Source organism: Trypanosoma rangeli (assembly GCF_003719475.1).
Source record: "Trypanosoma rangeli strain AM80 chromosome Unknown Tra_15.4_contig_00168, whole genome shotgun sequence".
NCBI lineage: Eukaryota > Euglenozoa > Kinetoplastea > Trypanosomatida > Trypanosomatidae > Trypanosoma > Trypanosoma rangeli.
Genome location: NW_021705914.1, coordinates 13,809 through 40,218, shown reverse-complemented (window position 1 = coordinate 40,218; position 26,410 = coordinate 13,809). Strand labels below are relative to the sequence as shown.

The window sequence follows — 26,410 nt, the reverse complement described above, 5'->3', positions numbered from 1 at the left end:
GGCCTTCGCAGTGTCGCAGACGGGCCTCAAACAAAAAAGAAGGAAATGACTGGTTTTTCGTGATGTAATTGCCAGCGCAAAGAAAACGCTCGGTGAGGCAACTGCAAACGATTTTTGCGTATTGTTTATGTTTTTCACTGGACCTCATCTGAGTTGGTTCTTACGTTAGCACTTCCTCTTCACGAGGGTGTGTTGTGCCCATCTGGTACTCAGTTACGGGGCAGGTGAGTAGTGCGGTGAAGGCGCCGTGGACGGTGGAGGGAGCAGCACGATTTTAGAGCTGGTGATCGTCTTTGATACATCAATACTCAGCATTACCGTCTACCACTTTTTTTTTTCTGTCCTTCTTTCTCGTTGTTGTTGCCCGCTTGTTTGTTTGTTTCTGTGGGTGTTCCTCGCTTCTCTTTCATGGTTTTATATTGGCCGTATGTTTCTGTCTGTGTCTGTGTCTGTGTCTGTGTCTGTGTCTGTGTGGTCTCCTTCTTGGGGGTTTCCGCCTTTTTTTCCTCCTCAGGCTTGACACCACCGCTTTGTTCCGATTTCTCTTGCCAACTCGCTCTCAACCTTGACGTGCGCAGGAAGCGAGGATTACAGTGGCGATGGCGGACTTGGCGTTAAACGCAGTTTTTGTTCGCTCATCCAACGATGACCTTCAGTTCAGTGCGTCAAAGGTAGTGAGGGGGCCTGCCGGGGAGCAGCTCTGCTCGCTGTCGGCATCCTTGCAACAGTATGCGACGTTGGGCTTTCAGGCCACTCACTTTGCACATGCAGCTGCCATATGCAGAAAGATGTTGCAACCGCAACCTCCTTCTGCGTCGTTAGGCCAACTGACTGAAGCGGACGGTGCAGCGGAGAATGAGGAGGCCTTACTCTCCCCGTCCTTGGTGCAGCCGACCATTTTCCTTGGGGTGACAGCAAATTTGTTTGGGACCGGCTGTCGTGAGGCAATTCGGTTTCTTTGTGCTGAGTGCGTTCCCTTACCGGATGGTGTGTTGCCAGCGGTCAAGTCTGACGAAACCCCCATGACGGGCTCTGGCAATAATGATGGGACAATGCCTTTATATCCACCGCATCTTTCCAAGGCGCTTATTCATGCGTTGGTGGTGAGTGGAGGTGCGATGGAGCATGACATTCGCCGCGCATGTGAACCTTACTACATTACCAAATACGGGGGAGGTGATGCAGCTCAGTCGCCGCAACAGCAGCAAGCAGCTGCAACAGCAGGTGAGGCGGGTGCTCGCTTTGGAAACATTAGTTACGGCGGTAGTGGTGGGGGTCAGGACTCATTCATGTTTTCATCCGTCATGCGCCGTCTGGTGTCTCGCTTAATCGAAGAGCAGAAGCGCTGCAAGGCCGCCTCGGCTGCCAAGCCAGCTCCCACGGCATACGAGAATGTCTGTACCTGGAGTTTTGGCCCCAGCGCAGTGTGGTACCTGGCCGGCCGATGGCTACCGGAACTATTTACAGAGGCTTTACTTGAGAGGAACATGGGGGAGGTCGGGTCAGTCGCGGATGAGGCGCAGCGGCGTGCTGAGAGCACGGTCTTGTATTGGGCAGCCAAGAACGGTGTGTCTATTTTTTCACCATCCTTCGTTGACGGGGACGTCATGAAATTTGTTTTGGCGATGGATAATTCGACCTCCGCTATGCTGAAGTTGGATCTTGTGGCGGATATCTACCGTCTCAATACGCTTGCTATGCGCAGCCAGCGAACCGGAATGATTATTCTCGGTGGAGGAGTGGTGAAGCACCACGTGTGCAACGCCAACCTTATGCGCAATGGGGCCGACTTTACCGTGTTCATCAATAATGGACAGGAGTTTGATGGCAGCGACGCCGGTGCCCGTCCTGAAGAGGCAATTTCTTGGGGGAAAATACGCCTCGACGGTGAATACGCAAAGGTGTACGCGGAAGTCTCTCTCGTCTTTCCGCTGCTGGTTGCGCAGGCTTTCCTGCCGTGGGTTCGTGCGGCCCGCGGTTTGCCGCAGGTGGAACAGGGCGGTGAACATGCGTAGACATATTTTTTTCTTTTTTTCATATTTTGTTAAGTGGGGGACAACAAACTGTGGATCGCGAACTCCCTCCCCTCTCACTCAGCGTGGGGCTCCGTTTGAAGTTCTCGTTCAAGCGCAGTAAAACAGTAACTTGAGAAGCATGCATAATTTCAGCTACGCGATGGATGTAATTGTGAATCCGTCGCCGCCTTTTATTATTTCGGTGAAAATGTTAGAGCTGCGGTGTGTGTTTGTGGGGATGTGACTTCGCGTTGTTGTTGTCTTTTTTTTTTTTCTAGCAACTAGTGGAGGGCGTGCGTGGCCAGCTGGGGGCTAAATAAGTGCGTGAGGGGAGGGGGGTCGTCTTCATCTAACTTGATTTTTTATACATAACTGAAGTATGATTTTCCGAAGACAACCGCGGTGGTGGGGAACGAGCTAAATTTTGTTTTCGATTCCTTCCCCCTCAACCTCCTGCTCCTACTACGGCTACAACCAAAACACCTTCCACACGGAGGGGGGAGGTCGGTGGTTGCTGTGCCCCACAGACTGTCATTTTGCAACTGCGCAACGATGGACCGGTGAGTACACACCCACATTTCTAGTTTGAGTGCACTTTTCTTCTGGGGACGTTGGGCGCACACTGAAGCAAACTGTGACCCCTTCTTTTGTCGTCTTTTCACCACGCATGAAAAGGGAAGAAGACCTCAGCCAGGCGTGCAGTTTCTCCGGTGTGTGTTTTTGTCCACCTTAGTCTGCGTTCCCTGGGCGAGTCCAACGAGGGACGGTCTGCTGTGCAGACGTTTAGCTGGAAGACTCCTCACGCCTTTGCGTGCATATGCCATGACGTCTTGGTCATCGTTAAGCGGCCACCGGCTTGTTGACCACGTCTGGGGCGAGGGCTCTCCTTCTCTCAGCACCGCAACGACCCTTTTCAATCTGCTTCAGGCGTTGACGAACAGTAGTGGTGTGGATGGGAACGGCAATATCCACTCGTACGGAGTGTTGATGAATGCGGCCTTTGCAGTGTTGATTCTGGCTCTTGGGAGGCGCGTTTACAAGCTCTTGACGGAAACGTGGCCATCGTGGACGTTGGAGAAGCTGAGAAGCTTTTTAGCCTTGGAGACAAGCAAGGATGCGGCTGCGGTCGACGTATTTGTGAATCAACCGGAGGAGTTTGTCTTTGATAATGAGTTGCTGGTGCTCGCAATAGAGCAGTATGTCTCGCACTTACTTCAGTTTGGAAAAGAGGAACAGAAAGGTGTTACTTCCAAAAGCAATGCCAATAACGAACAAATGGCGAAACAGTCTGCTAGAGTCTTACGTACGGCAGAATATTGGTCTAAGCCAAATTCTCTTAATCCTGGCTGCTACATGAGTGCGGTAGAAGCATTCCGCAGGAATTTTTCCCTTGTCATGCGTCCTGCAGACGGTGACGTGGTGGAGGTGGAGCCTGGCCTTACGGTCTGCTTCCAACAGCAGATAGTGCCGGTGTCGGTGCTCAAGAAGTGCAAGATCGTCGCCCGTCGTGGAAAGGGGCCTCTCATGGATGCCTTTATTCCCCTCAATTTTGATGCCGCTCGGAGGGGACATGCCTTCAAACGGACCCGAAATAATGAAGAAAACGAGGGCATTGATTCTGACGGTACGACGACGACGACAGCGACTGCCAGTAATAATGATGGTGCGATGACTTTGAATGGAATGGGAGACCAGTCTAACGCTACCCGTGCCGGGAATGAGGTTGAGAGGGTGGTTGTGCGCCAGGCAATACTGCAATGCACAGACAGGAACGAAAGTGGAAAGGAGCGCATAATGTCTTTTGCTAAAAGGGCGTATGCGTGGTACATTCCCAGTGTTGCTGAGACAGATGAGCGATACTACTTGTCTCCCTCCGCCTCCGAGTGGCATCATGTTCTTGAGTTGTGGGCACGACAACCGTCGGAGTATTCACAGTGTCTTCATATGAGGCGATTTATTCTTTCTTCGGGCGGTGGCGGCTTTGGAAACCTATTTTTCCAACAGAAGGCGCAGCTGTTCGCGCTTCTTGAAGAATTCAGGCAGAAAAAGGGTAAGTTTGCAGTGCCAGGTGTCCCACACCAGCTTGTTATTCTTTTGCATGGTATGCCAGGGACGGGAAAGAGCAGTGTTGCACGCAACATAGCCGCGTTTTTGGATCGACATATTGTGGCGGTTCCCATTGGGTTTATTCAAACAAACAGCACGCTGCGGGGAATACTCTCCGGTGGTGTGATGATGATTGATGGGGTAGCGAGTGAAGAAGATGAGGATGAAGTCTTGACGCAATTTATGGCATCTCAAACGCAGAAACTTGACGTGGATAAGGTGGTTTATGTGTTCGAGGATATTGAGGCGATATCAGATGTGTTATCGTTTCAGCTGCCCCTACAGCATCAGCACATGCTACGAGACCTGGAGGACACGACGGAGGAAGATAAAGAGAAGGAAGAAGAACCCACTACGGGTGACTCCGGCGACAGGAGGGATAGTGGCTCGGTTACGACGGATTCAGACTCACAGGGGAAGTCCACAGATTACCGCTTTGCCATGAACGCACTGAAGAAATACAGAGAGCTCTTGGTCGCGGACTTTCTCTCACCTGAGGGCGTACTCACCGCTTTGGACACCGCTTTTGCCCCCCCCGGGGCGTGTAATCGTCTTTACAACAAATTATCCAGAGAAGCTGCCCGATCTCTTTTGGAAGCCCGGCGTATTAACACTCACAATCCACCTGGGTCCTCTTGACGCCGCCTCCGCAATGGAGCTCGTGGAACACTACTGCAGTGCCTCCCTCACACCATCGCTGCAGGCCCGATTTGCGGCACTCTTTGCGGAGTGTGAGGCCAAGGCAGTAACGGAGGTGATGAACCCAGCCTCACTGCTGCATGTGCTGATCATCTGCGACGAGGCGGCGGAGGTGCTGGAAGAGTTGGAGCGCCGTTGCTAGCAACATCGCATCCCACTTCCTCGTCCTCACCGTTGCCTCTTTTTGCCTTTATATATATATAAACATTATGCATGTGTGTGTGTATCGCTTCTACTCACATTGGTTGAACGTGTCCCGGTTTGGAAATTATTTATTTCCGATTGCCCGTTTTCTCTCTCCTTTTCGCAGGCGGCGAACGTCTCGCTCCCATTTGCCAGACTTTCATGGCCTCCTCCCCGCTTCAAAAATAAAATAAAAAGTGTGTGTGTCTGTTTTTTTTTGTTTGTTTTGTTTTCGTTTTTTGAAATTCTGCCGCATCCAACGCGCCCATTAGATTTTAGAGGACTAAACCACTTACACGCGCACACGCACAGTCGTCGATAATGTCGGTCCCAATGATACCCATTGATCCCGATAAGCGGGATGATATTTACTACCGCTACAAGATGCCTGCCATTCAGACGAAGGTGGAGGGTAGCGGTAACGGTATCAAGACGGTTTTCCCAAATATCCACGATGTGTGCCTTGCCATCAATCGCCCTGAGGAGGTGCTCATGAAGTTTTTCAGTCCGAAATCGGTGCTCAGCGTACGGTGCTAGAAAAGGATGACAAGTTCCTTATTATGGGAAGTCACACAGAGGAGCGTGTGCAGGAGAAAATCTATGACTTTATTCGCAAGTTTGTCCTCTGCCGTAACTGTAGAAATCCCGAAACGCAACTTGTGGTCGAAACCAACAAGAAAACTCCATACATTAGCATGTCATGCGGCGCATGTGGTAAAGTGATGAAAATAAGTGATCTCGAAACACGCTATGTGACTGCCATTGTCACGTATTTTGCCAAGAATCCGCACCTGGCAGCGAAGAAAGGTGCTGGTACAGCCCAGGCCCGTGCTGGTGATAAAACTCATCAGGCAGCAGCCGCTGCGGCCGCAGCGGCTGCAGTTCCGGCTGAAACTACAAAGAAACAAATTCAACGATCAGATGTTGAGGAAACACGTGAGCCACCGCAGAAATTACTTGCGAGTTACATTCAGAAGCACCCGGATGAAAGTGATGGAGTTTTGCGATGCTGCATGGATCTCATGAGGGATTACAACCTAAAGGAGAAAATGGGCCCTCTTCTTGTGCTTGATGGCATTGAACTTGCAGAAAAGGAATTTATGGCCGGTTTACGCCGTCATTCACTGCTGCTAAAACGTTTCTGCCGAGTTGCTGGCACCGCTTTGCCAGACGCCGCCACCGACGAGACGACCAAGACAGAAATCCTGAGGCGTGAAAATCGGCTGCAGTCGGCCACTGTTGAGGAGTGCGCTCGTATCTGTTCAAGGCGGTACAAGCCGGACCAGATGGTGGTGATTCTGTTTGTCCTCTTCATTGAGGGGATCCTCAAGAGTACAACCATTGAGGAGTGGGGTAACGATGAGAATCCCGTTTCCAAAATTGATCCAGCCATTGACAAGGAAATGAAAGAAGCTGCAAAGCCACTCATCGACTGGCTTGCATCATGAAACTAGGAAGTACCTGGGGACTTGTACTGTTAAAGATCTCCTTTTCTTTTCCCTTAAAATGGGTGTTATTTTCTTCGATCTCATTGGGCGCTGTTGTGGGGGCATATGTATGTGTTCGCACGCATACGCCTGCAAGCGCGTGTGTGCCTGTGATACACAACCCTTCACAGGCCGAAGGGCTATGCCGCAAGCAAAGTCTGTGGGTGGGGGGCGGAGACTGCGTGGGGCGAGATCTCACATCTCAGTGGATGAAAAACGGGAATGTTGTATGTGAGGGGACCCAACGAAGAAAGGGGATGCGGGGAGAAAAACAACACGAGGGAGAGTGAAGGAGGGCAGCGGGAGGAGGAATGAAAGGGGCAGGCAAGAAGGGATGGTACGTTGAGATGAGCTCGAGTTATAACTTCAACTAACGGCACACCAAAACAAATGCGGAAAGTAAATAAAAAAGTGAGTGCCGTGTGTTGATAAAAGAGCGGGAAATCGCCGCATATTAACTTCTCTTCAGAGGAGGAAAAGGAAAGAGGGACGAAGAAGAAAGGAAAAAACAAAACAAAACAATGCGGGACGCAGTTAAAATTAGACTTGATTAGACTGGAGAGGGAGGGAAGATGTTGTTGTCTCTTGTGCTTGGAGATTTGTCGTTACTGCCGTTTATTTATTTATTTACTTCTCTTATTTTTTTCTACTTCGTGTGTTCTGCCGCATTGAAGCACGAGCTGCTGCGATAACGCACAACGGCCGGCTTCTGAAGGCCTCAGTCTTCTTCTTTTTGTGTGCGTGTGCGCACGCTTAGGTCCGTTCTGTGCTGCTTACGGTGAGGGGGAGGAGAGCGGTGCCTTTTCCATTGGGCGTACGTGCGGGTGGGCTTCGTCAATCGCGCCGAAATGCGTGGGGGAGGCCCCACTACGTCTTTGTTGCTTCCACAGCAGTTTGTGGAGCCACTGCCGAACGCGCCAGTTGAGATTAGTGCGTTGCATTATGGCCTCCTCTCACGCAGCGACATTCACCGCCTCTCCGTCCTTCCGTGTCGACGCGTCATTGGGGCTGTGAAGGAGTACGGCGTGAATGACCTCCGCCTTGGCGTGTGTGACCGCGCCTCCGTCTGTGCAACGTGCGGGCTGCGAAGCATTGACTGCGTCGGTCACCCCGGCCACATCGACCTCGAGGCCCCTGTCTTCCACCTCGGCTTCTTCACTACAATTTTGCGAATCTGTCGCACGATATGCAAACGCTGTTCCCATCTGCTTCTGGATGACGCGGAAATTGCGTACTACAAGCGGCGGCTGGCGTCCACCAAAATAGAACCACTGCAGCGGGCAGCGCTGATTAAGACAATACAGACAGACGCCTATAAAACACGTGTCTGCCTCAAGTGTGGGGGATTGAATGGGGTTGTGCGACGGGTGCGTCCCTTACGTCTTGTGCACGAAAAGTATCGCGTTGAACTGCGCCGCGGGGAAGAGTCTGTTGAGGACGGTGAAACTTTTTTTGACTGTGATTTACGCACCGCATGCGCATACAACAAGGTGGTGGAGGAGAGCAAAGAGAACGTTCATGAGTTTCTTGATCCGGCGCGGGTGCGTCAACTATTCCTTGCTGTGCCACCGGACGAGGTCTTACTTCTTGGTTTGCTACCTGGCACAAATCCGGTGGACCTGCTCGTGTCAACGTTGCTCGTTCCTCCTGTTTCGGTGCGGCCGCGTGGCGCTTCTGGAACCGCAGCTATCCGTGACGATGATCTTACAGGGCAATATAACGATATTCTTATCAGCTCCGACACACTTCAAGATGGCTCAATTGATACCAGCAAATATACAGAGACGTGGGAGATGCTTCAAATGCGTGCAGCTCGACTCTTGGACTCTGCCCTCCCAGGGTTTCCACCGCACATGCGTACCGCCGACGTCAAGTCTTACGCGCAGCGTCTGAAGGGGAAACATGGAAGGTTTCGAGGAAATCTTAGTGGAAAGCGTGTAGACTTTTCCGGCCGCTCAGTGATCTCTCCTGACCCAAATCTTGATGTGGATGAATTAGCCGTTCCTCTACGCGTTGCACGGGTACTGACATATCCGCAGCGTGTTTTTAAGTCTAACCTAGAACTCATGCGACGACTTGTGCGCAACGGCCCAAATGTGCATCCAGGAGCCACCACAGTGTATCTTGCTCAGGAAGGGTCTAAAAAAGCGCTTAACAATCAACGCGACCGTGAGTCGCTTTCGGCAAAATTGGCGGTTGGTGATATTGTGGAGAGACACTTAATGAATGGTGATGTTGTGTTGTTTAATCGACAGCCTTCTCTGCATCGTATCTCCATGATGGCCCATCGGGCACGTGTGTTGCCGTTTCGCACGTTTCGATTCAACGAATGCTGCTGTGCCCCATATAACGCGGATTTTGATGGAGATGAGATGAATGTACATCTCGTGCAGACGGAGGAAGCACGCGCAGAGGCATTTGAACTGATGTCAGCGGCTAAGAATATTATTAATGCAAAGAATGGTGAACCCATTATTGCCTGTACGCAAGATTTTCTCGTCGCAGCTTATCTTGTGACGTCCCGCGACGTCTTCTTTGATCGCTCGCAAATGTCATGGATGGTGTCCCATTGGCTTGGGCCGGTTACCCAATTTTGGCTACCAATACCGACGATTCTGAAACCGACAGAGCTCTGGACTGGGAAGCAGGTCTTTGAACTCATCGTGCGTCCCTCGCCGGAGGTAAATGTTCTGCTTAATCTTGAGGCTGCGACGAAGTTCTACACGAAAGAGGGCAAGCACAACTGTGCCGCTGAAGGTTATGTAGCATTTCTTGACTCCTGCTTCATATCTGGTCGGCTGGACAAGAAGCTTCTTGGGGGTGGGTCAAAGGATGGACTCTTTGCACGCCTGCACACACTTGCGGGGGGCGGATACACGGCCCGAATCATGTCTCGCATCGCACAATTCACCTCGCGCTACCTGACAAATTACGGTTTCAGTCTCGGTCTCGGCGATGTTGCGCCGACACCACTGCTGAACGAGCATAAGGCAGCTGTGCTTGCTCGATCCTTTGCCACCTGTGACAGCCTAATTGACGCCGCCAAAACAGGACGCATGGAACCGCTACCAGGTCTCACTATACGGGAGTCGCTTGAGGCGCGCCTCAATGCGGAGCTGTCAAAGGTGCGTGATGAATGCGGTACCGCGGCTGTAGAAACGCTTTCAATCGATACAAACACCCCGCTCATGATGGTGCAGTCTGGGAGTAAAGGTAGTGCACTGAACATTGCTCAGATGATGGCGTGTGTGGGGCAGCAGACGGTGAGTGGGAAACGTATTTTGAACGCCTTTCAAGATCGTTCACTTCCCCATTTTTACCGCTTTGAAGAGGCGCCAAATGCACGTGGTTTTGTCGCCAACTCCTTCTACTCCGGGTTAACGCCAACGGAATTTTTTTTCCACACGATGGCTGGCCGCGAGGGTCTCGTTGACACCGCGGTGAAAACAGCCGAGACTGGCTACATTTACCGTCGTCTTATGAAGGCCATGGAGAACTTAAGCGTGCGGTATGACGGTACAGCTCGCAACACGAGGGGGGACGTGGTGCAGTTTAGGTTTGGCGAGGACGGTCTTGACCCACAGCTTATGGAGGGCGTTACTGGCACACCTCTCAACCTGGAGCAGGAGTGGCTCAGCGCACGCGCCGCATACGCGCGCTGGATTGTGGAGCGGCGCAGCATTACCAACGACTCGAGTAACAGTAACAATAATGATACCACTAGTAATGATGGGCGGAGACGTGACGGGACGCGGCGTGAGCACGGCGAGCGCAAAGGCGCTCATTTTGATGATGACGGTGAATTTGTTTCACTGCTGCCAACGGAGGTGCCGGCATTCGTCGCGGCGTGCTTGTCCGGGGACTCGGAGGTGCTTGCGGTGTGTGAGCGGCTGGAGCGGCTGGAGGAGAGAGACGTTAAGGTGAAGGGTGTTGACGAAAAGAGAAGGGAAGAACGTATGCCGCAACGCCAGCGCACACGCCGTGCCGCGCTAATCTCTCGTCTGGCGCGTGTGAGTAGCTCAAAGTTTAAGGAGGACGTGGCGAATTTTTTCCAAAAGATGGTGAGGGAGCAGCAGCGGATCCGTACGCTGCTGGAGCTTTCATCCACGTCTCGTGAACGCGTAGGCATAAAAACGGCACACAACGGCTTACAGACAGAATCTGGGGACGATGATGTTGAGCTCCGAGTTCTTGAAACACTTCAAACGGAGCTGCTTCCGCTTACACAGAGGATGCTAACCCGTTTCTTGGCACAGTGCGCAAGTAAGTACATTCTCAAGGCCTGCGAGCCCGGGACGCCTTGTGGGGCGATCGCGGCACAGTCCGTTGGTGAACCGAGTACACAAATGACACTGCGGACCTTCCACTTTGCGGGTGTTGCTAGCATGAGCATCACACAAGGTGTACCACGCCTTGTTGAGATTATTAACGCGAATCGCAACATTGCAACTCCAGTTATCACGGCACCTGTGCGGCGACAGCGACAGCAAACGTCACTCTTGGTTAAAACGGAGACGCATGCAGGGGGAGAGGACTCACCGGAGGCTTTTGAAAAACGTGTTCGAAGTGTAAAGACACAGGTGGAACGCGTGCTGTTAAAGGAGGTGGTGTCAGAAATTGTGGAGGTATGCACGTCTACGGAATTTTATCTTCGTGTGCACCTCAACATGTCGGTTATTGCCAAGTTGCAGCTGCCAATTAATGCCGTTACGGTGCGCCAACGTATTTTCGCGGCAGCAGCACGGCCAATGTCACCCTTGCGTCTATTGCGTGACGATTGCGTGGAAGTCATAAGCCTTGATACTTTGGCGGTATATCCGTACTTTTTGGAGGCGCACCGTGTCCACTTTAACCTGCGTCAACTGCTTTCGCTACTCCCAGACATTGTTGTGGGTGGCATTGCTGGCATTAACCGTGCGATGATTTCATCTAACGGGGCGGAGGTGCTCGCAGAGGGTGCAGAGCTTCGGGCGGTAATGAACCTCCCCGACGTGGAGTCGACGCGCGTTGTCTGTAACCACGTCGCAGTAGTAGAACGTGTTCTTGGCATTGAGGCGGCACGGCAGGTGATTGTGAATGAAATTCAAGGGATTCTCAAGGCCTATAGTCTCAGTATTGACATACGGCATGTGTATCTTCTCGCGGACCTCATGACGCAGCGTGGCGTTGTGCTCGGCATCACGCGGTACGGCATCCAGAAGATGAACTTTAATGTGCTGACGATGGCCTCTTTTGAACGCACCACCGACCACCTTTACAACGCCGCGGTGACGCAGCGCGTGGATGAAAATCTGAGCGTCTCGGAGAGCGTCATCGTCGGCAAACCGGTGCCTCTCGGAACAGCCTCCTTCGGGCTGCTTCTCGACTGCGGCAATAATGTCGTTGGATCCTCACAGTTCACCGGGGGACGCACAAAGCGTGTGGCGGGTAAGGCAGTTCACCACGTACGCCGCCCATGTTTGCTCCCAATTGCTGCGGAGAATACGTTTCGCCTGGATCTTTTTTAAATGGTGCGTTTGCACACGCGCGTTATCTCTCTCTTTCTTACTCTCGTTCTCTTATGGGAGGAGTTGGGCTGTTGTGTGCGCATCCACACACTTCTTTCCTTGTGGGTGGGCGGCCGCTTGTAGGTGGCGGGGAATGGAACAAGGCAGGAAACTGTAACTGCTGGTAAAAGAAGAAAGAAGGAGGAGGGGTTTAAAAAAAAAAAGACGTAAAGGTGAAAAAACAACCTGAACGAAGAGAAGGAGGGTGACGGCTGCGATGCAGCATCTGCACCAAGTGACGGGCGTATGTGTATGTGTGTGTGTGTAGCTGCCTGCAGCGGGAAGGTGCTGTTGTTGGGGCGAATTGACACAAAAGAAATGTTGGAAGCTTATATATGTATATATCTTTTTTTTTTCCCCTCCCCTCCCCCATTGAGGTGGTTGTGTCGTCTACGCGGGACTGCAAAGGGAGAAAAGCAATCGTTGTCGATAGGATAGTGAACGCTGAGCGCACGCAGGGGGTGCAGCCGACATAGCAGTAGTGATTTGCCGTGGTTGGCAGCAATGTTGAAGCAACCAGACGCTACTCCCACTCCCACTCCCGCCCCCACCCCAGCAACAAGGGCAAGGAATAGCGGTGATACAGTGGGTGCTGCCAGAGGGCTTGCAGCAGAGGGCTCTGCGTCTCACACGCGGAGCTTCGCCACCAGCCGGAAGGTGCAAAAGTTGCTTGACATCACCGTTAACGATAATTTTCGCGAACTTGTGCTTTACATGAATGACGCCGTTCCGGAATTTCTGGAAAATTTTCTGCCGCCCTCCGCGGATGTGTCAACCGTGGAGGAGGAGAGATCCGCCGTGCAGAGGCGCTCACCCCAACAACAACAAAAGCAACAGCAGAAGCTGGCCGCATCCATTTCTTCTTCAACAGCGCTGCGATCTGCGTTGGAAGGTCGTGTTGTGGACCTGCACCGGTACTTCTTGCAGGAGTGGTCCACCCTCAACGAGGTTTTTGAAGAGGTTTCCGACACGGTTTCGAAGTTGCACCAGGAAAGCGAAGTTCTACAGACCTCCCTCGACTCACATGCGGCACGCACTAAGGATTTTGTGGCTCTCATGACAACCCTTCAGGCGGAACTGTCGTTGGTGCAGCAGCGTGATAGAGAAATGAAGGAATTTCAGGAGAAGTATCACTTTGGCACGGAGGAGCAGGAGGTTCTCAATGAGAGTCCAGTGGACGCCACGTACCTTGACGTTCTACAGAGTGCGCAGAAGACACACCGAAAGTGCCGCGAGTTATTACTCTCACGTAAACACTACCAAAGTGCGGCGTCTATGATGGATATTACGTATTTGGCAATCATGAAGGGGACGGAAAAGGTTGCACGTTATTTAATCTCTGCGTCTGCGGCCGTGCCAGGTGCTGTGGGTTTTGGTGCTGATGCGCCTGAAATGACGAGCTTCTGCCTGCGGTGCGTCAACTTTTTGCGCGAAGAGAACATCAATCAGTGGGCGGCAGTAGTGGAGGAGGTGGCGCGGCTGCGGCGTGCTGCGGTGTTGCGACAGTATTTTCATCTCATGACAACTGGCTCTGCCACAACGTTGGCTGGAACATACCGTGCAGGAGGCAAAAGCAGCGAGGCGTCAAACACCACTGGGGGGACACGCCCGTTAGAAGCAGAAATTGGCAATCCAATCTTTTTTTTCAGTTCACTCTTTGCCTGGCTTCATCAGGTTATTGTAGACGAAGAGGATTTTATGAGCGCTTTTTTCCCACCTACGCCGTCACAAGGAGTGTCTCTGACCACGCCGACAGGTACACGTTCTGCTGAGAAGGGTGCCGTTGTGGCCTACGCAGCTAAAGAGGGAGACACATTGGCACAAGAAGACGTGCTTGGTAACGCCAAAAATTCAGAGTTGCCACTGACGAAAGCCACTGTGCTGGACTCCATCTTTGAGGTGCTCCCCAGGCACATTCAGAGTGTGCTGGAGGGTGTGTTGGAGCGCTTCCTGCGCCAAGCATCGAGTCTTCAGGATGGGGATGCTTCTGGTGCTGGCGGTGGCAGCGTCGGAGGCGGAGGCGGTGGTGGCGGTGGCGGTGTGTTGTCAACTCCCTCCGGTCCGATTGGCCTTACTGGCGGAATTACGCGGTGGTTTTCTGCGGCAACGGGACGTGTGGCTTCGTTGGCGCCCAATTCTGCCAGCGGTGTGCAGCGCTATCAACATGTGCTGAATCGTGCGCAACAAGAGGCAATTGTTGGGGTGACGCTTGTGGGGCTCACCGACGGGCTTCGCACGGCCCATGCTCTTCTGCAGCTTTTTACGTACTGCGGTCATAGCACTTTCATTGCACTCCTCGGACGCGAGGCGGCACTCACGCGCCTTATTGTAGATGACGCGAAGCTGCAGCTCCTTCGCGTGTATCACACCATCGCCAAACAGCTCATGGAGCACTCGCTGGATAGTGTGGGCAGCGTTGTGAGTCGCTGCACCGTTCTGCGTCGTTTGGCCTCTGCAGAGGCGACGCCTGCGATGGAGGTGGCCAACAAAAGTGGAGACGCGGCAACGTACTTTGTCACGAATTTTCTCTTTTTGTATGCCGCTGAGGAGGACGTGGATGCGGATAGTGTCGTTCTTCACGATGACCGCGCGAAACCGCCTCAGTTGCAAGTGCAACAGACGCAACAGCTTTTGCTCGCCGGGGGAGGCGCATCCTCTCCTGGGAATCGTAGCGCCAGCGGCAACCCGTACCACCGCAGTGGGCTATCGAAACGTCAAGCACAGTGCGTGGACCTTCTGCGGGTGTTGTATTCCATGATTCTTCCCACCCCTCCAGAGGTGGAAGATTGCCTACGCGTTCTGCATGCCACAATGGCTGAAGCGGAAAAACATGTGGAGGTCATGGAAGCTGTGCAGGGAATGCTGTCCAAGGGCGCGACACATGTTAGCTCTGCTCCTGCCAGCGCCCCAGCTTGTCATGAGCAATTTTTTACCGTGCTGGTGCAACACGTGTTGTCGTTTCCTCTTGTGCTCGCGCGTCACGCCACCGTGAGCAGCAGTCTCGATGACCCCTGCAAGCTGGCGTTGCAGCTTAATACCATGTCTTCCCTGCAGGAAGCACTCGCACCCTACCTGGGCCTACTCGAGCTTTCAAGTGAAGCTGCGGGTCATACAACACCGCTGTCGAACGTTGTTCCAGAACGGGTTCAGCAACTTACAACAGAACTGACAACTATGCTTTCGCAATGTGCTGTGCGGCACTACTTTTGCCGACGTCCACACGACAGTGTGACACAGTCAGTGGAAGGCGGAGAGGATTTGGCCTGCAGTTGCAGTTTCAATACGGTGGGTGTGGAAGAAGCATTTGAGCTAGATGGCGAACAGTTAGATGCATCCACCGTTTCCGCGCAACTTCACGCATTTTACGGCATGGTGGCAGCTTCAGGTCGAGTCTACATTCCTATCATTGCCGCAGTACGATCACCCCGTCTACGGGAACAAATTGCCCAGGGAGTCTTACGAAGACTATGTGATGTGTATGAGTTGCGCTACAAGCGACTTCTCAAACTTCAGCAGCAGTCAACTTCAGCGGATGACGAGGCGGCTGTGTCGACTTCCCCTACGCCTTTTAATGACCTTGAACCGAGGAAGCTGCGCATTTTACTGGAGGTGACACCGCCTTGATCAACTTCTGGGCAAAAGCATCCACTGTATGTGTTGCTGTGTGTGCGTGTGAGTGTGTGCCTGTGCTGAGGAACCACATATATTTTTTTAAAAAAAATTATTATTATTATTTCTCCTTTTTAAATTGTTCTTGTTGGGTTTTCTCTCTCTTTCTGTCCGCCTGTCTGTCTGGTTAGCCGCGACGCAGAGGGAGGGACTGGCGGGGCGTCGGAGCACGGCACAACGCTGAGGAGAGTCGGCGGCGCAGGCGAGGGTCGCAGTCGTTAGAAATTAAAGGAAAGGGACAGAGATGGTGTTTTACGCCTTCGTGTTGGTGATGAAGCCACGGCAGCGGCGCTTCACCTCTCAAGCGCTGCGCGAGATTGCCGTGGCGATATACAACAACGGTGGCCTCATCCGCAAACTCACAAATGAGGGAATTATGCGCCCGTACAGTCGCTTCCGTGACGCCGACAATACCCCTCTGACGTATGCGCGGTACGTCACGCTGCAGGTGGACATGGGGGAGGAGCAGATGCGGAAGGTTGAAAAGATGATGAAGGAGCACCAAGATGTGTTCATTACGCTTAGCCTCAACAACTTGGAGCGGCCTGTGGGAATTCGGAGTCGAAAAGATCTGCAGTCAGCGTACTTCCCGCTTGACACCTTCACACGGCTTGAGGAGGAAATCAACTGGCCGCCGCAAACGTCAGCTGACATCTACGAGCAGCTGGAAATGAACTGGAAGGAGTTTTCCCGCACGCGGTGGTCAAATTTTTTGCGCAATTAGGCGACACTTGTCGACTGTGGGACGAGCGAGGCGCAAGGCCTCTTCCATCACGCTATTGCACATATGAATGCGTATGTTCCCCTCCCTTTTGAGAAAACAAAACACAAAATAAAATTAAAACGATGTCTTTTTTTTTTTTTTTGGATTTGTGTGTTTATTTGGTGCATAAATGTGTCATGTGTGCGTGCAACTTTTTTTTTTTGGTGTTGGTGTTGTTTTGCCTGGGAAGTGAAAGGATGACCACCATCGCTGCGCCGATTCATGGCCCAGCGTCTATGCTTACAGAGAAGCAGCTGGCTGCCCTTGTCAATATTGAGGGAGATGTGCAGCTCAAGGCGGCACAGCTCGGTATGCTGTGTTGTGAGTACCGGATGAATTTGACACGTGTTTTGCTTTACTACGAGCCACTTATTGCACCTCTGCGGACTATAATTTTTGCCGGCGCAGAGAAGCGAAAGTACATTGAAACGCAGCTTATCTGGCTGGAGCGCATTATTGTGCTCCAAGAGCGTCGTGGCGGTACTCAGACGCTTCCTGTGCGGGAGCTGCAGGCTGTTGAGAACGATCTTATGATACCCGTACATAAGGCGATGCAGGAGAGTTATCAGAAACTGGACCTTGTAACTAAAGAGGAGCTTGCGGTGCTGCGCAACTACGAATGCCCACCGGAGCAGGCCCTGGTGACGATGTCAATGGCTCTGCGAGTGCGCGGGGATGAAGACGTGCGGTGGTCTACGGTGCAAGTGGTTCTTAGCGACAGTTACTTTTTTACTTTTTTTATCAGCCGTGCGCAGACGCTGCTGAAGCAGCCTCTTGCTGAAGATGTACAGGATGAGTTGGAGGTTTACTGTTCCTCACCCGATCACACCCCGGAGGCTCTCGCTCTAATTTCCGTGCCGCTTGCCGCCATTGGACAATGGCTGTGGGCATTGCGGGAGTACTACCGCGTGAAGAAGATTGCAAAGTTGCCTGACCCGCCCATTTCGTTGGAGGAGAGGCGGCAGACAGTAACACGCCTGCGGTACGAGTTGCAGTCCATCAAGGACAGCATGAGCTCTGCGGTGGAGGAGATGCAGAAACTGCAAGAGGAGATCATACGCAGAACAGTAAAGGTGCGTGATGAGTACGACGACACCATGTGCCCGCTGCATGACTCGCTAGTAAAAAAGACTGAAGAGTTTGTACATACACTCGAAGGAAAGGAGCCGACTGCCGAGGAGCAAGTGGAAACGCCACACCAAGAAGAAACCGTGACTGTGACGTAATCTGGAGACCCGATGATGTCTGCCCATATGTATAGTAAACCCGTGCAAAACAAGAAAAGAAAAGGGAAAAAAAAGTGGAAGTTACTGGGGAAAAACATGCAAGTGTTAACTCGCATACATAGAGGCATGCACGCGTGTGACAATTACGTAGCAAGGCGAAGAAAGAAATGGGGAAGATGCATGTTTACTCACTGCAATCTGTGTTTCTATCCTATGAGAATGTATCATTTGATGGAGGCGGTGGAGTTTGAAACGTAAAGTTCTTTTTATTCATCTTCTTCTTTTCTTTGGGCCTGTGTATGAGTTTCTTGCCTTTTTATTTATTTATTTATTTATTTATTTATTTTCATGCGCATCTTTACGTTTTCTGCTTCTTTTAATCGCAACAAATCAACCTGGCCGCTCCACGCCCTCCACTTCAGCATCGGGGCGGGAACGGGCACAAAGAAGTCGAAGACAAATAGAGTTGCTTCCGATGCCATGCACACCATCGGTGGTGGCGGTAGCAGCCGCAGGCACAGTCACCACAACCGCAGAGGCCTTTGAGGCAGGTCTTGTGCGTCTGGTCCGCTCACACCATATTCACACTGTGGAGCTGCTCTCTGCAACGGAGCAGAAGCATGTGGGGGCGGCGGTGTGCCCCTCCTCTCCTCTGCCTGTCTTCATTGTGGTTGAGGCGCAACTAACGAGCACCCTGACGTGGCAGTCCGATTCGCGGAGCCGGCCCCACTTCAACAACGAGCTCTCCGGGGACGGCAGCAATGTTTTCACATATCACATTTCTTTCCTATCCCCCACGGACGCCGGGACGATATCTGTTCCTTCCCTCCCGTTCAATTTCCCGCGAACGACACTGTCTGCGGAATGGTGTGCGCAGTTGCAGCGCCGGTTAGCCGTTTGCTCTGCATTGACAGGCCTTCCAACCAGTCTTCGTGTTTCGCTTCTGCCGTATGTTCCGCACCTAACCTGGGACAGGGGGCGCGACGGGGATTCTTGGGGCGACGCACAGTGCGATGATGATGTCAACTCCTCTTGAAAAAGGTGGCATCAGCTGCGATGGTGACGTTGTGCCCGAACAACTAGTGCGGGTGGCAGTGCTTTTAAATGCCAACATCCCACTGGGATCACAAGCGGGGCAAAATACCGCAGTTTTGTTGCTTCATGCTGCAGATGGTGCGATGTGCTCGGTCGCCACCTCCTTCCCATCGGTAACATCAGAGGAGCGAAAAAAAGCGGCCGCGAGAGGCCATATCAAAAAGTGAACGATTGAAAACAGACGCGATTATGGAGAATGAACCATTTTTTTGCTGCTGTCTCGCCTCAGCGAAACTTACATCTTACCGAAGATCTCATGGGAGGCAGTCGGGTCTCGTCCCATGCAAGTGGGGAACGATGGTTGCCGTGATGTATGTGGATTGCGGGATCAGCTTGGGTGTAGTTTTTACCTGGAAGGTGCTCTTGACGCACGGAGGGTGCAGAGCATCACTCTCATTGTGGATGCTCCCTTCGAGCTGTGGCGCCGTGTTCTTTACAGTGATGCCCTTTTTGGGTCAAGCAGTGACAGCGAGTTCTTGCAGGGGTTTCCAGAGTGCGTGGCGAAGACTGTCGCGGCCGCCCTTTCCCGCCTCGTAGCGGAGAATATTGATTGTTTCGTGTGTCATTCTGTGACGAGGTCAAGTCGGTTAGGGGGAGAGAGGGAGGAGGCAGAAGGAGCAGTCGTTCCTATTCCCTTGCATCAGTCATGGCCGCTGTTGGCTCAGAGTATCGCCGACAGCCTTGCCCAAATTGTGCGGACCTCGCGGAACCGCGTGTTTGTCGCGGAGGTACATCGGCTGCTGCTGAATCGCCAAGGGGCTGAGAAGACGCCGCCTTCCTGGTTTAATGTTGGCGATGATCCCGCCATTGATTCGGGCTCCGGGGCCGCGTGCTCGCAGCCGTCTCTCGCTAAAACAGTTGCTTTACTTCGCTGGGCTGTTGAGATGCGCCTCATGGAGTCGTAGCCCAAGGAGGCTGGATCATTGTAAAGGGTAATGGTTTGGGTGGTGTGGGACGGAGAGGGAGGAGGGGGGTGGGGGGAAGAGAATATAATAGGCTTGTGGCGAATTGATGTCACGCACATCGCCCGCTTTCGTCGTTTTTTTTTTTTTTTGATGCGTGTGTATGTGTGTTTCTGCGTCAGTGCGTGCGTGGTAGAAGAAGGAGCGAGAGTGCCTGCCCCGGCGCGTCTGCATCTTGTCGTTTTTCCCTTGGTGAGTGCAGGCGCGGCTGAAGTTAGTCCCCACAATGAGGGGGCATGTGCACCCACAAGTCGCAAAGCTTTACCTAGAGTTTATGTTGCTTGCCCCTGCGTTTGCTTCTTCTACCACCGCTAGGCGTGTGGTGGAATTGGGAGGGGCCACTTCCGCCTCCGCCCGGGTTCTATCAACGGCAGCACCATCGCCGGGACTAGCACCTTTCCCGACCTCCGCCGCGGCGTATTGCGCAATGGTACAAACCGGGTTTACAGCTCCGCCCCTAGTGACTCCAGGCACACCCGAGTTTACACGCCGTCTCGCACGCGGGCGATGGTTGCTTCGTCAGCTTCAGAATACGCTTGCTGTAAAGAAGTATCGTGCAATGCACAAACGATACGGCTGGGCGAGTCAGAAGGACTTTGATGAGTTAACGGAGTTGTTCGGTGAAGCAACGGCACAGAGGATGATGATTGGCCTTGGGAACAAAGATGTATTTGGCTTTGATGAAGCGGCCGGTGACGAGGCTGGCAGCGAGACAAAATAAATATGCCGTTTGACTACAGTGGAGGGATGTTCATTACGCATTGCTTCTCCATATTTACTTGAAAAGGACGGCCAAGACTTTGTTTGTTTATTTGTTTGTTGTTGTTGTTCCCTCTGCCCCGCCAACCTTCCGTGTTGCTTTGGGATGTTCATGCGTGTCGTATTGATTACGAGTTCTTATTTTGCTGGGAGGTTTGCTTGTGTTTGTTTTTTCCGCTGCTTTTTTTTTCTTTTCGTTTCTCAACCAATGCGGTGTCTTTACTGCATTCCACGAGGTGCCGATGGACACTTCTGTGCTCGTGTGACTCTTCAGCTGCAATACCGGTGGGCTGTGGCGCCTGCAACATCCTTCTCTGCGGCCCCTTTCCACACCCACACGATTTTCTTCTAATTGTTTCCCCCCTTCCGCACAGCACTCGGTATTTGATTGCTGAGTCTTATTCACTTTTTATCCCCCTATCTTCTCTCATGGCCTCACGCAGATCACCCGTAGGAGTAGCGCAGGATGCCGCCAAAGAAGGGAGGAAAGGACACGAAGCCGGCGCCCAAGAAGGGCAAGCTGCAGAACATGAACAAGGGCGCCAAGAAGGCCACAAAGAAGTGGTCGAAGGGGCGCACGCGTGAGGCTCTGCAGAACGCCGTCGTGTTTGACAAGGACACGATGGACAAGCTCGTCAACGAGGTGCCCAAGTACAAGGTGATCACGCCGTCCATCATCAGTGACCGTCTGAAAATCTCCGTCGCCCTCGCCGCCAAGGGCTTGCAGCACCTCTGCAAGCAGAAGCAGATCAAGCTGGTCTCGTGCAGCAGCAAGTTCCGCCTCTACACCCGTGTTTAGCCGGGGGTGATGCTGAAAGGCAAGACGATGAAGCGAGAGTGGTCAAACGCATGGGAGTAGTGTCAGTATTGACTGTCCACTGCGAGTGTGCTTGACTCCTCGTTGTAATCATATCCCGATTCGCTCCTGTGGTGATTTACGTGGTTTTTATTATTGCTGTTTTTGTTGTTTTCTTCCAGGTAACACGCCAAGGCGCGTATCTCTTGCGGGGGCAGGGATACCGTCAGCTGCCGCGCTCTGCTGGGCACGGAGGAGGTGAGGAGGCAGGTAAGCGGGTTTTCGCTTGCCTGCCTTTTTGATTCCTCTCTCCTTTTGTTATTTACTTTAAGTTTGTATAATCTTATTTTTCTACTTCTTTTTTTTCCCACCTTTTATGTCTTGTCATTTGTTTATAATGGTTTCTTCTTTCACTAGTAGTTGAGGCTGAAATGGAGGAAGAAGGGGGCGGAACGTGTTTGCTGGGAAGAAGAACCCGGCGTATTGTTCATGTGGGTGTGCGTGTGCTCGGCATGGGTATGTTGCCTCGGCCAGCGTCTCCCTCTCTCTATTTCTGGCCGTGTAGCGATAAAGCGCGCTCGCTCCCCGCCACCTCATGATGCCCAACACATGATTCTACGAGAGTCCCTCTGTGATTTTGCTGCAGGTAAGATGGAGTGCGGGAGGCACATCAAACCACCGCTGCCTTCCATGCACTATGTGGAGGGGCGCCCGCGCTGCCGCACAAGGCGAGTGAGCCCAATGTTCTCAACACCCAGGAAAAGTGTGGGCTGCCGTCTCCTAGCTCATTTGCAGGAAAACCACAACTGAGTAGCCGCAAAAAGAACCCAGTGCTTCGCAACGGTACTGCCCCCCCCCCCCACCCACCACCACCATGGATATCGCCTGTCATTGCAAATGGTGCTTACGAGTTTCATTGCCGTCGCTACAACCATGACGCGTCCACGCAGCTAGGCGAGGGGGTGAATCTGACGACTGCCGCCCCGCAGTCACCCCAGCAACCTGCAACACCTCTTCAAGCTCTGCCACATTGCCTCTGCGTCTCCTCTTCTCTGCAGCATCGCCGGTGCTGCCGGGCGCGGTGAATGAACGCCGTATTTTTGAACGCATTGGAATGCATTCTGTGTGTGGCATGTATACTGATGTTGCTATATCCGCAGAGGGAACCAGTAGGCTCTCAAAGGAGCCAAGCAATAGTATGACGTTTAATTTCAACGAGGGGAGACGCAGTTTGTCGCTTGAGCGCCCGCTGTTGTGTCTGCAATACGTGTCTACTTCTTTGGGTTCCCTCGCGACTGGAGTGGACGGGAGAGCGACAACAAGTTCGAACTTTACCTCCCGGGGGCGATGCTACAAGGTGCCTATCGAGGCCAAAATTCGTAACTCCAATTTTACTGGCATACATGGAGGGCGACGCAGCTGTCCACAGCACCGGGTTCTCAACGCGCGGAAATGTGCATGCCGCAGAGTTGCCGCACAACGGATTCCTCGCACCACAGTTGTCCCTATGCACGGATTTCAACTACTACAGCTGTGAGTGCATCCGAAGATCTGAAGGAGAAACCAAGTTGGTCGGAGCGACAGCGGGCCGCTCTGGGAAGAGCTTCAGGGGCAGTTGCCACAGTGCCTGAAAGAAAGGGCAGTACCATGCTCGCACGTCCGCTATCTGATCTCCGTTCAAAATCTCGGCAGAGCTGTCTGGAGTCGTTGCATTTGGGTTTTCACAAACTCGCGCATGTTTCTGTCAAAAGTGAAGAAGGACAAGGGTTTTTCTTGAAGGACAGCTGCTTCCGCTTCTGTTTCTAGTGCAGTTTACGCCACGTACTGCGTGACGTACAATAAAAATATTATTATTGTTATGAGGGCGATATTCTTATGTTTTTCATGAGCCAACTCCATCGTTCATCGAACCTCTCTGGGAATCCGCTTTTTGGCCTTGGAGACGCAAGCCTATTTTTTTAACTGTAGTTGTAAATCCTTTTGCGCAGTTGGTCTATGAATGACCAGATCACTGCGGTATTGCCGCCTTTTGTGCTGTCGTTGTATTTGGTAGAGTCGTCTTCCTTCTTCTTCTTCTTTTCCTTTCCATGTGCATGTGTGTGTGTGTGTGACTGTGTGGTAAAATACAAACGTGTAAAAGGAAAGAAGAGGTGTGGGGTGCGGCGGTGTCTCTCACTCTCTGTCTGTCTCTGTCTCTACGTGTATTTTTCTTGTTGGAGTATTCCCTTCGTGTGTAGTGAGGCACGCCGTAGAGGCGGAGCGTGAGGGGAGAGGGTGCCTTCTCTTCCTGCTGTAAAGTAGTGTCCTTGGGTGTGGGCTGCTGTTGTCGTCACCAACGTTATTACGTCCCCTTCTGCCCAAATTTCTTCGCTTTAAAAATAAAAAATGTCCAAATGCCGTTGCGTGTGCGCTGCCTCTTTTATCTCTGTTTATTTCTTTGGGTGAAACAAGGTGCTTTTCTTTTTGCCGAGGCGTTGCGAAGGGGGTCCTTTGCAGATACAGGATAAGAACGCAAAGCAGCGAAAGAGCGGCAAAAAACAGATAAAGGTCTTGTGTGTGTGTGTGACAGAACGGGACTTGCTTATTGCATACATGTCTGGTATGGTCTCTGCAAGGTCGTCGGTGAGACGCGGCAGCGAGAGTGCCGCAAGGCAGCCTGGCGCACTTGTTGAGGCGCTTGACCCCCTCAATTCGCAACCCTTTCGTCCGTCGCTTGTGTTAACGTTCCGCGGTCACCGGAGTGGTGTGTTGGCCGCTGGGTTTCAACCCTCTGCTTCGTCGTTGCTAGAGCGACGTGGCGACGCGGCTGATGCGGTGCCACCGTACGTCTTCTCTTCGGGCGCCGATGGGCTTGTATTTCTATGGAGCGCCAGACCCACAGTTCGCGCCCTGCGGTTTATCGGGCACCGTGGTCCTGTTTACGACTGTGCGTGGAGCCCGCACGCCCATCTCATCGCTAGCGCCGGCCATGACGGGTTTGTCCGCTTGTGGCTACCGACCCTTAGGCGCAGTGGTGGATTGACGGCGCCCTCGACAAACAATAATTGCCCTGAGAATTATTGCCATTGGCGGGCGCACGGGGGACCAGTGCGGTCACTTGCTATCGCCCCGCATGATGACCACCTCTACACGGCGGGCAACGACAAGTCAATCAAGTGCTGGGACCTCAACTATGCCTCCTCCGCGACAAGCGTCAAGGGGGGTGGTAACAAATTTGTCTGCGGCTTCACAGGTGGGCACCAGAATTGGGTGCGAACGGTTGCCGTCTCAGGCGGTGGTGCTTCCGACAGTGGGCTCCTACCCACACATATTTCACTCGTCGCAAGCGGAGGAGATGATCAGACAGTGCAAGTGTGGGACCCTCGCTCACGACGACCGACGCACACCTTTTATGAGCATACTGGATCCGTGCGTTCGGTGGACTTTCACCCCGACAGCTGTTCGCTTGCGACGGGTTCTGCAGATCACACCATAAATGTGTTTGATCTTCGTAGAAACCGGCTGCTGCAGCATTATGACGCGCACGATGGCGGAGTCAACGAGGTTCGCTTTGCACCCACCGGAAGCTGGCTACTCTCCGCCTCTGTCGACGGTGCAGTGAAGCTATGGGACCTCAAGGAGGGGTACTTGTACTGTACACTAAATGCACATGAGGGAGCGGTATCCACCGCCCGCTTTTCTGATGATGGAGCTTACTTTACAACGGCAGGACAAGACGGTATTGTGATGGTGTGGCGTTCAGGTTTGCCACGTGTGACACCACCGTATGCAACCTATCCGAATACTCACCTGTATGCGCCAAATAATGTGCAGCGACACCAAGAAGTATCGCGGCGATCTGTAAGAAATGCAGCAGCAGAAGCATCTACTCCTGCAGAGATTATTCCAGAAGCAACGCCAAGAGCAATGCCAGGTCCTACTGGTCCCTGTTCTTCCATAGAAACCTCAGAGAACCGTCCACAAGGGAGTCAATCTATATTTATGAAGCCGCGAACGACAGAAACGGTGTCAAAGTCACAAGGAAACTTGCCCACCTCCATGGGTCATTCGCAATTCTCTTATCCCTCCTCTTCACAGAAACCGCCACTGCCTCAGCCTTCGTCGCGTCCTGCAGCAACACCGGCAACTGCGGCAATGGTCTCCGCTCATTCTGAGAAGGGTGTCGAGACACATGAGGGAGAGGTTGGGAATGGGCGGCGTCCGCGCGCATCAGCAGATGGGCGCAAGGGTGAGAGTAGAAAAACTTTCGTGTTTGAACGCGAAGAGAACGAGTATAGATATAATATTTTAAACCAGCCGCAGACTCCAAATGATGAGGAAGGGAATGAAAAAGAAGGATACATAACGGGCCATACAGCGGAAAAGGGGGGCTATCAAAAGATACATGCCTCCGAATTGGCATTGGCAGAGTCTGTGCAGGGCCTGGGATCTGGCGCGGTGATGGGGACAAGTGAGATGGACGATGAAATGAGCGTCGTGGAATACGTTGGAAAGACATGTGGCGAGGGCGAAGAGGAAAGTGGCTCTAATGGATCCGCGGCGCGTTGTTGTCGTGTGGGTTTGCCCATGTCGCATAGAAAGCAAGAAGAGGAGCGCATAAATGACCGTTTACGTCACCTTGAGGAGCTCTGCGCACAGTTGGCGACAGAAGTTCAACTGGCGCATGAGCACAGCGTCGCTGTGACGCAGGAACTGCAGAAGCAGTGGGATGCGCAGCAGCGGCAGCACCGGGATCAGATAGACCAACTGCGGCAGATGATGGAAGGCTTTGTAGCACAGCAAGGCGTCTTGCTGCAGGCACTTCGCAGGGAATAACAAGGGCATATATATATATTTAGAGTACGAGAGTTGTTTATCCTTCCACTAGGAACCGTTGTTGTTTTGTTTTGTTGTTGTTGTTTTTTGAGTTGTGTCGTGTGTGTGTGCGTGTTTTTCTTTATTTTGGGTTGTTTGTTTGCTTGCCGCGATGTTCTCATTTTATATATATATATACTTTTTTTTCTGAAACATTCACACGGAGGGGGAGTACCTCAACAGAGGATAGCAAACGAGGCGTCGTAACACGGCCCCTTCTTCGATTAGGCGCGGAGGTAAGGATAGGACG

At 52.5% G+C, this 26,410-nt stretch overlaps 13 protein-coding genes across 13 annotated transcripts, besides 13 other annotated features; all 13 read left to right on the top strand.

Annotated features, from left to right (window-relative positions):
- Positions 1–434: 434 nt before the first annotated feature.
- Positions 435–473: a microsatellite.
- A 126-nt stretch (positions 474–599) lies between these two features.
- Positions 600–2,015, top strand: TraAM80_05277 (putative deoxyhypusine synthase; the record flags this gene model as incomplete). The annotated part of the gene is made up of 1 exon (XM_029382163.1): positions 600–2,015. One exon carries the CDS (start codon positions 600–602, stop codon positions 2,013–2,015), a length of 1,416 nt encoding a protein of 471 aa, XP_029237979.1.
- An 822-nt stretch (positions 2,016–2,837) lies between these two features.
- Positions 2,838–4,760, top strand: TraAM80_05276 (putative bcs1 aaa-type ATPase; the record flags this gene model as incomplete). The annotated part of the gene is made up of 1 exon (XM_029382162.1): positions 2,838–4,760. One exon carries the CDS (start codon positions 2,838–2,840, stop codon positions 4,758–4,760), a length of 1,923 nt encoding a protein of 640 aa, XP_029237978.1.
- Positions 4,761–5,200: 440 nt separating this feature from the next.
- Positions 5,201–5,245: a sequence feature (A-rich).
- Positions 5,246–5,563: 318 nt separating this feature from the next.
- On the top strand, positions 5,564–6,451 carry TraAM80_05275 (eukaryotic translation initiation factor 5; the record flags this gene model as incomplete). The annotated part of the gene is made up of 1 exon (XM_029382161.1): positions 5,564–6,451. The coding sequence occupies one exon, from the start codon at positions 5,564–5,566 to the stop codon at positions 6,449–6,451; it is 888 nt and encodes a 295-aa protein (XP_029237977.1).
- Positions 6,452–6,962: 511 nt separating this feature from the next.
- Positions 6,963–7,004: a microsatellite.
- Positions 7,005–7,104: 100 nt separating this feature from the next.
- Positions 7,105–7,136: a microsatellite.
- A 202-nt stretch (positions 7,137–7,338) lies between these two features.
- TraAM80_05274 (DNA-directed RNA polymerase III subunit RPC1) lies at positions 7,339–11,997 on the top strand (the record flags this gene model as incomplete). Its single annotated transcript, XM_029382160.1, has 1 exon — positions 7,339–11,997. One exon carries the CDS (start codon positions 7,339–7,341, stop codon positions 11,995–11,997), a length of 4,659 nt encoding a protein of 1,552 aa, XP_029237976.1.
- Positions 11,998–12,280: 283 nt separating this feature from the next.
- Positions 12,281–12,302: a microsatellite.
- Positions 12,303–12,540: 238 nt separating this feature from the next.
- On the top strand, positions 12,541–15,660 carry TraAM80_05273 (putative conserved oligomeric Golgi complex subunit 6-like; the record flags this gene model as incomplete). The annotated part of the gene is made up of 1 exon (XM_029382159.1): positions 12,541–15,660. The coding sequence occupies one exon, from the start codon at positions 12,541–12,543 to the stop codon at positions 15,658–15,660; it is 3,120 nt and encodes a 1,039-aa protein (XP_029237975.1).
- A 25-nt stretch (positions 15,661–15,685) lies between these two features.
- Positions 15,686–15,725: a microsatellite.
- A 78-nt stretch (positions 15,726–15,803) lies between these two features.
- Positions 15,804–15,831: a microsatellite.
- Positions 15,832–15,949: 118 nt separating this feature from the next.
- TraAM80_05272 (uncharacterized protein) lies at positions 15,950–16,429 on the top strand (the record flags this gene model as incomplete). The annotated part of the gene is made up of 1 exon (XM_029382158.1): positions 15,950–16,429. The coding sequence occupies one exon, from the start codon at positions 15,950–15,952 to the stop codon at positions 16,427–16,429; it is 480 nt and encodes a 159-aa protein (XP_029237974.1).
- A 236-nt stretch (positions 16,430–16,665) lies between these two features.
- On the top strand, positions 16,666–17,694 carry TraAM80_05271 (uncharacterized protein; the record flags this gene model as incomplete). Its single annotated transcript, XM_029382157.1, has 1 exon — positions 16,666–17,694. One exon carries the CDS (start codon positions 16,666–16,668, stop codon positions 17,692–17,694), a length of 1,029 nt encoding a protein of 342 aa, XP_029237973.1.
- Positions 17,695–18,009: 315 nt separating this feature from the next.
- Positions 18,010–18,040: a microsatellite.
- A 129-nt stretch (positions 18,041–18,169) lies between these two features.
- Positions 18,170–18,730, top strand: TraAM80_05270 (uncharacterized protein; the record flags this gene model as incomplete). Its single annotated transcript, XM_029382156.1, has 1 exon — positions 18,170–18,730. One exon carries the CDS (start codon positions 18,170–18,172, stop codon positions 18,728–18,730), a length of 561 nt encoding a protein of 186 aa, XP_029237972.1.
- A 340-nt stretch (positions 18,731–19,070) lies between these two features.
- TraAM80_05269 (uncharacterized protein) lies at positions 19,071–19,694 on the top strand (the record flags this gene model as incomplete). Its single annotated transcript, XM_029382155.1, has 1 exon — positions 19,071–19,694. One exon carries the CDS (start codon positions 19,071–19,073, stop codon positions 19,692–19,694), a length of 624 nt encoding a protein of 207 aa, XP_029237971.1.
- Positions 19,695–19,977: 283 nt separating this feature from the next.
- On the top strand, positions 19,978–20,472 carry TraAM80_05268 (uncharacterized protein; the record flags this gene model as incomplete). The annotated part of the gene is made up of 1 exon (XM_029382154.1): positions 19,978–20,472. One exon carries the CDS (start codon positions 19,978–19,980, stop codon positions 20,470–20,472), a length of 495 nt encoding a protein of 164 aa, XP_029237970.1.
- Positions 20,473–20,550: 78 nt separating this feature from the next.
- Positions 20,551–20,581: a microsatellite.
- A 395-nt stretch (positions 20,582–20,976) lies between these two features.
- TraAM80_05267 (ribosomal protein S25) lies at positions 20,977–21,309 on the top strand (the record flags this gene model as incomplete). Its single annotated transcript, XM_029382153.1, has 1 exon — positions 20,977–21,309. One exon carries the CDS (start codon positions 20,977–20,979, stop codon positions 21,307–21,309), a length of 333 nt encoding a protein of 110 aa, XP_029237969.1.
- A 1,449-nt stretch (positions 21,310–22,758) lies between these two features.
- TraAM80_05266 (uncharacterized protein) lies at positions 22,759–23,112 on the top strand (the record flags this gene model as incomplete). The annotated part of the gene is made up of 1 exon (XM_029382152.1): positions 22,759–23,112. The coding sequence occupies one exon, from the start codon at positions 22,759–22,761 to the stop codon at positions 23,110–23,112; it is 354 nt and encodes a 117-aa protein (XP_029237968.1).
- A 249-nt stretch (positions 23,113–23,361) lies between these two features.
- Positions 23,362–23,390: a sequence feature (GA-rich).
- Positions 23,391–23,394: 4 nt separating this feature from the next.
- Positions 23,395–23,424: a microsatellite.
- A 48-nt stretch (positions 23,425–23,472) lies between these two features.
- Positions 23,473–23,503: a microsatellite.
- A 404-nt stretch (positions 23,504–23,907) lies between these two features.
- TraAM80_05265 (WD domain-containing protein) lies at positions 23,908–26,121 on the top strand (the record flags this gene model as incomplete). Its single annotated transcript, XM_029382151.1, has 1 exon — positions 23,908–26,121. The coding sequence occupies one exon, from the start codon at positions 23,908–23,910 to the stop codon at positions 26,119–26,121; it is 2,214 nt and encodes a 737-aa protein (XP_029237967.1).
- Positions 26,122–26,180: 59 nt separating this feature from the next.
- Positions 26,181–26,263: a microsatellite.
- Positions 26,264–26,410: the final 147 nt, after the last annotated feature.